Source organism: Parus major, chromosome 3 (assembly GCF_001522545.3).
Source record: "Parus major isolate Abel chromosome 3, Parus_major1.1, whole genome shotgun sequence".
NCBI lineage: Eukaryota > Metazoa > Chordata > Aves > Passeriformes > Paridae > Parus > Parus major.
In genome coordinates this window covers 165273-177961 of record NC_031770.1, presented here as the reverse complement: position 1 = coordinate 177961, position 12689 = coordinate 165273, and the positions used below count along the sequence as shown (strand labels likewise).

The 12689-nt window shown below is 44.6% G+C and overlaps 1 protein-coding gene across 11 annotated transcripts in view; it reads left to right on the top strand.

Moving 5' to 3' along the window:
- Window positions 1-11585, top strand: part of RIN2 (Ras and Rab interactor 2) — a 62051-nt gene extending 50466 nt beyond the window's left edge. For 7 of the 11 annotated variants that reach the window (XM_015621129.2, XM_015621128.2, XM_015621124.2 and 4 more), the window contains 4 exons: window positions 2620-2925; window positions 5374-5505; window positions 7526-7689; window positions 10548-11585. In XM_015621129.2, coding sequence (XP_015476615.1) covers window positions 2620-2925; window positions 5374-5505; window positions 7526-7689; window positions 10548-10865 — 920 coding nt within the window. In that variant the 3' untranslated portion in view covers window positions 10866-11585. The remainder of the gene's footprint in view (window positions 1-2619; window positions 2926-5373; window positions 5506-7525; window positions 7690-10547) is intronic. The other 4 variants (XM_033513133.1, XM_015621127.2, XM_015621125.2 and 1 more) reach the window with 2 other exon arrangements.
- Window positions 11586-12689: the final 1104 nt, after the last annotated feature.

Genomic DNA, 12689 nt, shown 5'->3' with positions numbered 1-12689 from the left:
TTTTGGGGTTTTTTTGGTGTGGGGTTTGGTGGCTTTTCGTTTGTTGTGGTTTTCCTTTGTTTTGTTGTGCCTTTGTGGAGCTTTGAGCACAGCCAGGAGTCGTCATCCCTTCGTCTGTGCTGCTTCAAAATTATTTCAATTTTCCATGGAAATTGTGGAATGTGATCAAGTAAATTTCAAAGCAATTTCCAGGCACAGCTTTTGGAGCCTGTGACAAACTGCAAATGTGGAAGAAACCTCCTTGCTATCTTGTGCAGCTGTAAAAATCTGCACGGGTCATATGTGGAAGTGGCACTACCTTTTGAAGGGTTGAGGGCAGAAGCCCTGAGCCTTCCACTTCTCACCTACAGATGACAAGCCTGGCCCCAGCCAAGGACTGGGGCTCCAGGGAGGAATTTTCTCTCCCAGCAGCATCCAGTTCATGTGGGATCTGGGGAGGCACTGCTCCTGCCTCCTATGGATCCTATGATCCTATGGAGGATCAGTCACATACAGAAACATGCTGCATTTCCCAAGGCTCCTGGGAGCAAATGTGGTGCTGACCCCTCTTTATTGAGACAAAGGATGGCTCATGCTCACTATTCATGTGCAGAACGTGCAGTGGGAGCCTGTGGGTGTTCAGCTTTCACGGGGATAGAGCTCTCTCACTTTGCATGATGTTTAGCAGCACCAACTACTTTAATAACAATACCAGGTGGTTGGAATGCACACTGCAGAGGTATTCCTCTTACAAGCTAAGCAGTTGGTGTTCTCCCTATTTAAAAAAATCAGGTGGTAGAAATAAAGTGAGCTGAATTGTCAAAAAAATAGTCATCAGTGAAGATAGCAAGGAACAATTTGTACACTCCAGAAATTTAGCCAGCCAACGTACCGGTCCATGGGTGAGACACATGCGTTTTTCTTGGTGGAAAATAGTTTTGCAATTGTTTCTTCCCCATGAGCCCTGAGCATTGCTTTGATGGCAGGGGAGAGGCAGTTTCTGTCCCTGTGCAGAAGGGTGATGCTTCTATTTATATGGCTGGTTTGGTGCTGATTGTGTGGCTCTACCAAGTACAGTAGATAAGGATCAGTCGTTTGAAGTGTTGCCACTTGCTAATGTTGCTAATTGATGGCTCTGGTCTGGTGGGAAGCTGGATCCAGCCCTGGCTGCTGTGTGAGGCCACCAATAACACCAATAACATGTCTCGGACTGATCATACCTTTTCTGGTGCCTTTACTGAAAAACACAGAAAAAATGCTACATATGAAGTCAAGGCACCATAGGAGGAGGGGGAGTGTGTGAAGGGTAAGAGGGATGGAGACACAAGAGGAGAAAGGGTTGGACACAAGGATAAGATAAATGAAGGGAAAAAAGCAAGAAAACGGAATAATGCTTCTTTGGAGAGTGTGTGGGTATGGGTGTCAATCACAAGCCTTAGAAATAGTATGTGATTAAAAAATAAAAAAATAAAAAAAAAAGAGTAGGGAGAAAAGAAAGAGGCTCTAGACAGAAGAAGAACACAGAAGTACAGGCAAAGAACCTGGGACAGGCATGAGTTTTAATGAAACTGAGCATGAGGTTTAATAAAACTTCAAAGAGTCACCGTTACTAATAAGAATGTCCACTGCTAATTTGTGTAAACATGTGACCTGGCAGTGACACGGCCTCTCCTCTGTCTGCTCTCAGTCCTTTTGCTCCTCTGGTCCATCTGCCTGCTCTAGGCTCTGGTCCTGCCCCACTCTCCAGGGATGGCACGGGAACATTCCTCACCATGGTACAGATAATCAGTGTAATCTAATAACTGATGTAAGCTGTGTTGCCATAAGGATGCTGGGAAAGGCAATCAGGTTTTAAAGTAAGGGTTTGCAGAGAAAATGTTTAGCAAAGTGCTTTCTCTGTTGAGGCAGTCCATACTTTGAAAATGGAGAATGAGGGTTAAAGAAAAACTGGAGTAGAACAAGAATTAAAAATAAGCCCTGAAGTTAGTGGTTACTGTGCCATGTGCACACTATTGCCAAAGAACTTGGAACTTGATGACAAAGCTGTATATAAGCTTGTGTGATGAAATCTGAAGCTGGACAAACACAGCTTGGTTTTCATTTATAGGTTAAAGCCTGTAATCTGTCCAGCTTCATAAAGATCCTGACAAAGTCGAGCCAAGTTTTAGGAAATCTTTGTTGAGTTATAGTTTCCAATGGAAACTATGCAAAAAGGACAGGTTTTAATGCCAAAAGAGACAAAAATTACGATTTTTACTGTGTTTTACATTAAGTTGAGGAGTTGAAGTCTAAACTTAAAGTAAAATAAAACTTGCAGACTTCTGACCAACAAAAGAAAAACTTTACTAGACCCACAGCTTTTTTTTTCTTTTTTTTTAGCTATCCATAGTCTGTCTGTGTGGGTCATTGTCTGTGTGGGTGCAGGTTTTTTTATTTACCACAATGCCAAAAATGACAATGGAATACAGATTCTGCTCTGCCTCTTTTCATGTTAACAGACATCTGGAAACTCAGCTTGTGTAATAAATGGGCCTTAGAAAGTAGGTTTTGCTGTACAGAGTCTCTTTAGGGAATGGTTGTGTTAGTGCTGGCTCTGCTGTAGAGGGGGAAGTCAGCTGGATCTGTGTTTTCCTATTGCAGATGTTGTGCTGGAGAAGGCCATGCATAAGTGCATTCTGAAGCCACTGAAGGGTCACATTGAAGCGATGTTGAAAGAGTTTCATAGCACGGATGGTTCCTGGAAACAACTGAAGGAAAACCTGCAGCTGGTGCGGCAGAGGAATCCTCAGGAACTGGGCGTGTTTGTTCCAACACCAGACTTTGTGGACATTGAAAAGATTAAAGTCAAGTTCATGACTATGCAGAAGATGTATTCACCTGAAAAGAAAGTCATGCTGCTGCTGAGAGTTTGCAAACTGATTTACACTGTTATGGAGAATAACTCAGGTACGGTGCTTCTGGCAGCTCAGGTTCACTGATACTTCATACCTGATGTTGTCTTTTAGAGGAATCAGCCCATCTCATTCTGTAGACAGGTCTCCTGCTGAAGCTCTTGTAGCCTCTCCTTGCCCTTTTGAGGGGAATTCTTCCTCTCTGCTTCTGACCTGCTGTCTCTGAGCTATCTGGCCACACATCTCAACAACTCAGTCTGAAGCAGAGTTGTTGTCATGGGTGGAATGGGAGCTTCAGACAAAGTTAATTAGAGAAGCCCTTTCGTGGTGAAGGAAGGACCCTCCTGCTTCTTAAACTCTTTCTCAGAGAGGAGTCTGGGTGCAGCTGGATTCAGTTTTAGCCCAGACTTCGTCAATGGTTTAATAAGTCTAAGGAATTGTAGAGGTGTATTTGAACCTTTGTACAGTTTGGTCCCCTACAGGATTAGGGATGGCAAACCAGATATAGGTATAGAAAAATGAGTTATATTTGGCACATCTCTGTCAGGATGTTTAACTTTGGGGTTGATGAGTCAGACTGGATTTAGCATAATTCAACACCAAAAGCAGCGTGACACCCCTTCCTGGTTCACCACTGATAGCTTTGCAAAACAGGACATTGTTTTACGTCATTCCAGGCAGAGCATCCTATAGATGTGAAGCAGCTGGAAAAGACCGGCTTTCCTTAACTTTTTTTTGAGGCTCTTGAAGTTTCCCAGCAGAAAGGCTGTCCTGTGAGCCTTGAATTTAACACTGATCCTAAATGAGTATTTTCCTGCAAATTGTAATAGAGGTAACACCATATATTCAGCTACTGTAATTCAATAGCATGTATGCAAGTATGGCAACTACAAGGGTTTTGTCTTAATGGGTGGAGAAAAGCAGCCTCTAATCCAGTATTTTTGGTCATTTGGGCATTTTCTGTCATGCTTTTGGAACAGAAATGACATCTATTTCTGCCCTGTAAAAAGAATCCAAAAGCACCTTTGAAACCTAAATACTGAAATGGCACTGCAGAGCAGTAGTTTTTACCTCCTGAGCAGCCAAAACGCTGTGCTGGATGACATGATGACATTCTCTCTTGCATACTGCTACGACAGGTCATGAGCTGAAGTGTAGCAAAGCTGTGGTAGTGGGAGAATTTTTTTTCTTCTAAATGAGTATAAGCTGCTGCAGGGTCTTGGCAGTTTTCTTTCTAAGGAAAGCACTGCATGTGCAGCTGGGTCCGGTGCAGATCAAGACAGCTGCTTTCTTTGGAGATTTGAGATGAATAATGAAAGCTGATGGCTGTTAAAGCGCCCCAGGTACTTTTATAAGATTTAGGATTGAGCTCCTGCCCAGCTTATTATTGCATTTCGAAATTCTGCATTTTAAAAATGGATATAGGGATCTTGGCCTGAAGTTCTGTAAACTCCTCTTTCGTACTGTGGCATTACTGTGTTGAGTAAGGTATTTCCAGCATGCAGAAGGAAAACTCTGAGAGGCTGCTGCTGATTAAGTGCCACACTGGGAGACTTGGGCTAAAATGTGGCAAGTGGTCATTGTGCTGTCTTGTTTTGTCATATAAATTTTGTTAAAGGTGGCATTGAGCCAGCAGCTGTTTGAGCATCTGTACTCCCAGCAAGTAAGGGTGTTAGCTGGACCGTGTGCCTCAGCTGGTGTCACTGAGTTTCACCAGTTACAAGCTGGCTCCTGCTCTGGGCAGTTCTGGGTGACCATCGCAGCCGTTCTGCAGTAAACACCATTTTGCCAGACACAAAGATTTGGCCACGTGGGGATTTCTGAACAGAAAGTCAAAATGCACGAGAAGTGCCAGGAGCACAGACAGGCCTAGGTATAGCACAGTCTTCATGGGTCACTGTCACACCAGGCCCTTGCAGTCTCTCCCTGTCTTTCTTGTAGGCTTCCTTCAGGTACAGGAGACCTTGCTCACTGGTGGTTTTGTCAATTGTCTGTCAAGGAAATGAGTCCTATTGTAAAATCTAATAGGCTTTTATATTCAGGCTTCTCTGCTGTGGAATTCCTACTCAGACTGGTGTTTGTGTCCAGATGCTTCCAGAAAGTAGGTGCAGTCTCCGGATGTATAAAGAGAATGCCTGTTCATCACCTCTTAGGCAATGGTAGCAGTGCAGGTGAAGGTCAGGCCAGACTGGCGTGGCAGGCTTTTTACCAATTCACCAGTTGAGCTGGTGCCAGGGTGAGCTCAGTCTCTAAATTTCCCTTGCATGCCTCAAGATGTGCATCATAAGATTTGTGCTTGTTTGAAGAACAGGTTTGAGCTGGTCTCCTGTGCAGTGAGTGTCAGGTGATGTTCTCTTTGCTGCACATTGGTAACTTTAAGGGGGTCTGGAGTAATACAGACATGATGGGTAGACAAGGCACAAAAGAGCGCTTTCCTTTCAAACATGGAAACTGGTAAAAAAATGTGGTTTGTCTCTCACTGCCTGTGTTCCCTTCAACCCAGGGAGGCTGTACGGAGCTGATGACTTCTTGCCTGTGCTGACGTATGTGCTAGCCCAGTGTGATATGCTGGAGCTGGATACTGAAATCGAATACATGATGGAGTTGCTGGATCCATCCTTGCTGCATGGAGAAGGTAATCTGTTCCTTTTTACTGGAGCTGCCTGAAGGAATAGCAATGGGGTGTTCTTCCTCTTAGCACTGTTGCTGTTCCCTGTGTTTGAGTAGGAATCCTATTAAGGGGAGACCCAATGATAGTGATGTTGATAGTGTAACAAGAGAATGTCATCATCATTTCCACTGCTGGGCAGCTTGCAGACCACAAGTCCCAAAGGCCTGAAAATCTGCTGCTGTGTATTGCTTTGTGAGCAAATACGTTGTCTCCAACCCATTTTGAGTCAGCAGGCAAACACCACATGCACTGTGCAGGAGCCAGGTACTCTTAGCCTGTTGTGCCTGAAAATTTCCTGAAAGGATTTGTGGGGCAGCAGCACTCAGCGAATTGTGACTTGAGTTAGGTGTTTTGTGAAGACTTCTGGGGGACTTCTTTGCAGAAGTGCTTTCGAGAATGTCACCCCCTTTTAGTGATCTTTGCTTTTTTCCAATATTTGCTTCTCACAAAGTGTTTTTACAAGCCCTAGCACTATGTTTCCTGAGGCATTTCTTGAATGAGGGCTAAAGTCTGCTAGAGGCAAGGAAATATGCCTCTTTGCTGTTTCCATGGTAGCATTTTTAATGAAGATGTTTTCTGCAGGGCCCTTCTAGGCCCCAGAATCCAAAAGGTTTATGAGGAAGTTTGTAGATGGCTGCAGCAAAGCTTAGCTGTGTGTTTAGGTCCATGTGTTTCCTGTTCCTGCCAGGTTCTGAAATTGCCGTATCCTCTTTCATGTCGGTATGCCTTGGAGAATTCATGCCATGAGTCCTCCAATTTGGCACTAGTCTATTCCTGTCTTGGTGTGCAGGGCATCCTTGAGTGCATTGTTAGGAATCTTAGCATGGAAAATGCTTGAGAAATGTGAAACTGATTATTAAGGAGAAAGGTTTGCAGGACTATTAAGTCGTGGTGCTTTGAATGCAGCAAAGGAAGTCTGTCCATTGACTGGGCCTGTCATTGGTACTAGCTCAGCTCTGCTGTGCAGAAAAAAACGTGTAGGGCTTTGGGGTTGTGCATTTCAAGTTCAGTGTATTGTCTAATTGACCTAATGGGTCTTGCATGAATTTTATGTGTTCATCTTGTTGCAAAGCTAAAGGCTGAGAGGGGATTCTGTCAGTAACACAGAACTTAGTACCATGGGCATAGAAAGCATCTCTGGATGCCTCCGAATAGACTGTGCTGCCTCTTAGCTGGACACACCCACCCAAATAGTTGACTTTAAAAAGAAAAGACATGCAGCATGTTGTTTGTTTCTCCTGATTGCTGAGGACTGTTTCCTCCTGCTGAGACTCTTTTACTTTGTGACCTGCATCTTCTTTTGTACATTGGCAACTCTGTTGTGGCTTTAATTTGTTCTCTACTCATGTAATAAAGGTGGAGCATGCAGGACTTTTCACACCATCTCCTGACCTAGTTGGACATTCTGGGGAATGCTTAAGAAGCTGACAGAGCAGTTGTCCCTTTGAAAACGAAGGCAACTCTTTGGGATGATTCCAGAGTAGGAGTCTCCCACGCTGTTGCTGCTTTATTGCCACTGAGGCTGGTGGCTTTTAAGTTGATGGACAGTGTTAGATTGTTTCAAACAACAGCCATGTTTATTTCACCCATTTCTGAAGCATGGGAGGAAACCAAAACACTGATAGAAAATTGTTTAGAATAAAGCTGGTGTTCCAGCTGGAGGAGTAAACGCTCAGGAATAAAGGAATAACATGAATCATTTAAGAAATCAGCTTTCCTCAGCAGGAGTGGCGCAGACCTGGGCAGTGCTGTATGATACGGAGCACCTGCAGCCCCTGCCTGTCTCCAAACAGCTGAGACCACACCCTCCAGTGTTGTGCAGGCCAGGCAGGGTTTTCCTTTTGTGTGTAAATATTCTGGCAGCCTTCATATCTCTATGTGTGGCTGGGTGCCTCTCAGTGCGGATTTATGTATCTCAAAGAAAACTGCCTGTACTTGTGACTGCGAACGCTCTGAGAAGTTCTTCCCTTTCTGTCCCTCACAGGAGGATATTACTTGACAAGCGCTTATGGAGCACTTTCACTCATCAAGAACTTCCAGGAAGAACAAGCTGCCCAGCTGCTCAGTTCAGAGGCCAGGGACACTCTCCGACAGTGGCACAAGAGGAGGACAACAAACAGGACAGTACCTTCAGTTGATGATTTTCAGGTAGAGCTTAGATATAGACAATGGGATGACTGTGTTGTTGGAAATTCCCATTTAAGAGGTACAATTCGTAGCGAATTCCCTTGGGACCACGAGCAGAATGAAACAGTGCTGAGATTACGGCTGGCAAATTTTCCTCGGTTTTGAAGTCTTTGCACTTTTTATCAAACAATTTCATTAGGATGGTCTGAAGAAAACATCAAATAATAGAGTTTTCTTACTTTCCCCTTTAAGTCATGCAAAATGAGGACAAATTCCATTGCATCTTAGATTCAGCTTTTTTGCACACTTTATTGTTCAAAAGATCAAATCCAGATTTCCAGGGGTATAAATCAGCCTAACTGCCCAGTAGTCAGCGGTGACATAAAGCAGAGAGGAGAGGTGGGAGAAATGTTCCCCAACAGTTTTGAAGTTTAAGCAGGCAGCAGAGTTCTGTAATCAGGATGTCCTCACGTTTGTTTGTGGGTTTTTTTGTCCTGTGTTTTGTACTGCTCTTCCAGAGTAGGCCAGTACCTTCAGCTGGAGAATAACAAAGTAGTGGTTATTACTTCATCTTCTGAAACCAGGCCTGCATCTCTTCCATCTGCTTTGGACTGAGTGTTCAGGTGCAGCAGTTTGTGAAAGAGAGAGGGTGTTGGAATTGGGAAGAGAGGATTTACTCCCTGGAGTTCAGCTGTCTGCAGTTAGGAAGAGGAGAAGCGGTTACAAGCAGTTCCAGTGTCCAAAGCCCGTCCATCTCCCTGGGATCCACGTTCTGTTCTGCTGACCTGTGCTTAGGTGTCATATTCCAGCAGCTGGAGTCTTTGTTCTTTCTGGCAAAACTCTGCACTTTCCATAGGAGCATCCAGCATGTTGCATTTCTGCTGGGGACAGAAGATTCTTTCTGCAGGATCTCGTAGGAAGTTTCATCTTCTCTTCCTCTGCAAATGAACTCGGTCCAGGCTCAGTGTTCACTTGGATGCAGGAAGATGCCGGGGGCAGGGAAGAGCTGTCACCGAGGGCGTCCAGTGCTTCTCCTGCTGTTGCCTCTTTCAAAACAGAGCCTTGAATGAGTGGAGCCCACCACTCCCAGCATGTGCTTGGCACAAATGCAAGCATTTTGCTCTCTGCTCAGAATGGCAGTTTTCTCTCTTCTCTCTCTGAGTCTTGCAGTCCTGAAATGGAGCAGGAACTTAACCCTAACCCTAACCCTTCCCTACAACCAGCATGGAGCACACCTGCAGCTCCAGTCATCTTTCTCCCAGGGAAGCAGGGTGTGGTCATGGCATTTCTGTGCTGCAGTCTCACAGCTTTGCCAGCTCTTGGGCCCTGGAGGGTGTCTTTCCACCTTCCCCAAGTGGATGGAAGAGCAAAAACCGCAGTACTTTGATGATAATAAAATACAGCTTTCTGATTCCATGGAAATAATTTTGATACTTAGTCTATGAGTTATAGGCATCTGTAAAAAAAAAGTCAGCTTTTCCTTCCAGCAATCCTGTCCATCATTCGATTCACAGCAGGTCTTGTGTGTGGCAGCTGCATTAAAAATTAAATCTTGTGTATTCTTCCATATCTAGGACTGGGTTTTTTCTTCAAGTTCTCCAAACCAGGTAACAAAATTGGCTTTGTTGTATTCAGTCAGGTTCAGTCCCAGTTTTTAAAATGCTGTTGCAGAGCTTTAGTGTTTCAGTCTACATGGTATCAAGAAATAATTGATTGGACAAGAGTGCTCTTTGGAACTTGAGTCATTGGAAGGCTCTTCTCAGTCCTAGCTTTTAACAGCTGGTTTCTATGAAATGTAAACTTCTGCCATTGGGGTTTCACATGCTTAATTTATTCAGCATATGAACCATGACTGCCAGCTCAGTCAAAAAGCAACTCTTCTTCACTGTCATTTTTTACACTTCCTTCAACCTTACTGCATTTTAGTCTTTAATTCCAGCTATTTTTTCTTTTAAAACTGTCTCCAGTTTAGAGACAATTTTAGGAGAAAAAGCTCTCCGAAGAAAACGGGTTTCAGCACTCCCTTCCCACCAATACAAAAGGAATTTCTTGGGTGAGGGTGACAAAAACTGCTTATTTATCAAACAAGGTGCCCGCAGGGCAGGGGAAGAAATGAATACCTGTTAGGTACTGAAGCTTGTCACTGCAGAGAAAGCTGGTGCATTTCGAGTTCTCTCTTTAGCTGGCCCGGCTGTCTCTGAGCTCCCGCGGCCTCCCTGCCGGCCCACAGCGTCCGGCTCCCAGCCGTGCTCTGCTTCTCGGACCAAAGCTGAGCTGAGCAGTTCCACAGGAGGCCACAGAAATCCCTGGAGGATTGCTGTAGCAGTCCCGGGAAAACTTCTTGCCTCAGCTAACAAAAAACAAAGTAGCCAAAAGCAGAGTGCCTGAACACAACCCCTGCCGGAGTTCCCCTGGCTCCCACCCCTCCCCTAGACCCGGCTTAAAGCTCCAGGACCCATTTCTGGGCATAAAGCAGACATTAGGGGAATACAGTATTTTCATAAAATCACTGCAAGACAAAAACAAAGAGGAAGCAGGTGTAACTGCATTTCCCTGTGGGGCCTATTTAGAATGTATCCCTGTTAGCAGAGTTGTGGGTGTGTGTCAGATTCTACAGGAGAAAAGATTCAGCTTTTGCCTCAAGATCATGTGCATTTACTCGAGTGCTGCAGAGTAAACTTTCTTTCTGAATCCCTGTAAAAAAAATGAAATGCAGTCCAGTGAAGCTGGGTTAGGCTGCAGCAGGCTGCAGCTCATGGGATGACCGTAATGTCCAGGGATCACCAGGGTATGTTTGACAGCTGGAGCAGGGAGGGGCTTGCTTTTTGTTGCTGACCTTTTTTTTTCGAGTTCCTGATGTCTGCTGTCTTGTTCCACAGAACTACCTTCGTGTTGCATTCCAGGAAGTTACCAGTGGCTGTACAGGAAAGACTTTGCTAGTAAGGCCCTATATCACGACTGAAGACGTATGTCAGCTTTGTGCTGAGAAGTTTAAAGTGGCAAACCCAGAAGAATACAGGCTGTTTCTTTTTGTTGATGACACCTGGCAACAACTGACAGAGGATACCTATCCTCAGAAGATCAAGGCAGAGTTGCACAGCCGTCCACAGCCCCAGGTCTTTCACTTTGTCTACAAGCGCATTAACAGTGACCCGTATGGGGCCATCCTTCAGAACAGCAACGACTCGGCTGCTTAAAATCAGCAACTTGTCATTTTTATGTCTGTTTCTTGGTAATTGTTACAAACATCTTTGTTGGCTGCCTTCCTTAGGAGCTAAAACACGCCTTAAACCTTAAGTGCCTGGTGAAACACGTGCTGACATTTCTGACATTGCTTACAGGACGCAGGCGCGTGTGGCCAGTCAAGCAGAACGTTCCAGCAGCGTGTCTGAGGAGACAGCCCACGAGGCTGCATTTCTTGTACCACAGGCTCTTCTACAGCATGTTCTACTGTGGGCCTTCACAGGTCTTGGCTGTAGCGTGCAAAATACGATTTTCTTCCACTCGTTGTTTCCACAGCTGTCGTTTGGATTTGAATCCATGTGCAAGACGAGTCTGTGAACTGGCCGGGATGAGCTCAGTCCCGCCAGCAGGAGGTTGGCAAGACTTGTCCGATGCAGGGCATCACTTCACTCAGCATTACCTGGATGGTTGCATCCTTGTCTAATTTTTTTGATTACAGAAAATCACCATGTTTATATATATATATATATATATATATATATGTATGTATGTATATGTATATATATATAAAAAAATAAAAAAATAGATATTTTATAGCAGTTGCAGGTAAACTGTTGGGGTTGGTTTTTGAAATATTTTTTTAACTATAAAATATTCTATAATTATGCATGTGATTTTTAACATTTAATACACAAGAATAAATCTCTTGCTGGTTTTAGAGTCTTGCATTGAAAGTCTGTGTGGTTTCTCTTCTTTCCCTGTTCCAGGAGAGTTCTTAGGAAACTTCTGTACCCTCGAAGCAGTTTTGCTGTATGTTCTCAATTGTCTTCTGAAAATTATACCATTTTATTCATTGTGCTGTGCAAAGCACTTCTCAGCCTCTCATCACGTTCATTCCAAACAGAGGGAGGGGAAGAGAACAGGCAAAGGTGAAATTGCCCTGAGGAGATCAGGGCAGGGGCTGGGATTAGGGCTGAGCAGCACAAAACTTGGATCTGATCATCCATTCAGCTTTCACCTCGTGTTTTATCAGGGCTTTTATGGCCCTGCCAGGAGACAGATGTTAATTAATGGCCGAGCTGGGACAGTAGCCAGTTCTCTTTGAGCTGGTGGTTTCTTGACACGCTCATCAGCCGCACTCTCTAATAAATCCTGGGGTTTCTTCCTGAATTTCTGTCACACTCATATCCAACTTTTATCCCCTTATCTTCTCTCTGTCCGTCTTTTTTGTTCCTTTTTCCTGTGTACTCCCCCTCCCATTCCCTTTCACTACTTTACTCTCTCTTGTTCTTGTTTTCCTTTCGAGAAATATGAAATACTCAATTTAATAAATATCACTCAATCCCTTTCTGTCCTACTTTTTGTCTCTCTCTGACTTCCAGTGTGCCTGCATCTATCTTTCCTTCCTCTCCTTTTTCCCTTTGTCCTGCACAGTGACTGTATTTCTCTTTTGCCTGTACCTGTGTGCACCAGCTGCTGTCACTGGTCCTCATTGTGCCCTTCTCTTGGTCAGCTGTGCCTCGTCTCCACATCCACGTGCCGTGGTCCTTTCCTATCTGGCTCCTTGTTTCCCTCCTTGTATCCTTCTGTCCTTGCTGTGTGTCCTGCACTCAGCCTTTTTCTGTGTCCTTCTCCATGGCTCACTCACCTGCCTTTTTTAATTCCGTCTGTCTCTCTGCTCTTCCCCGTGCCCTTGTTTCCCAGTGGATCCTTGTGTCCCCTTCCTTGGCTCTGTTCTTTTTCACTCCCTCTCTGTCTTGCTGCCCATCCCAGCTTTTGGGTTTGGGTGGGGGTTTTGGTTTTTGGTGGGGTTTTTTTTGTGTTTTGTTTTGGTATGG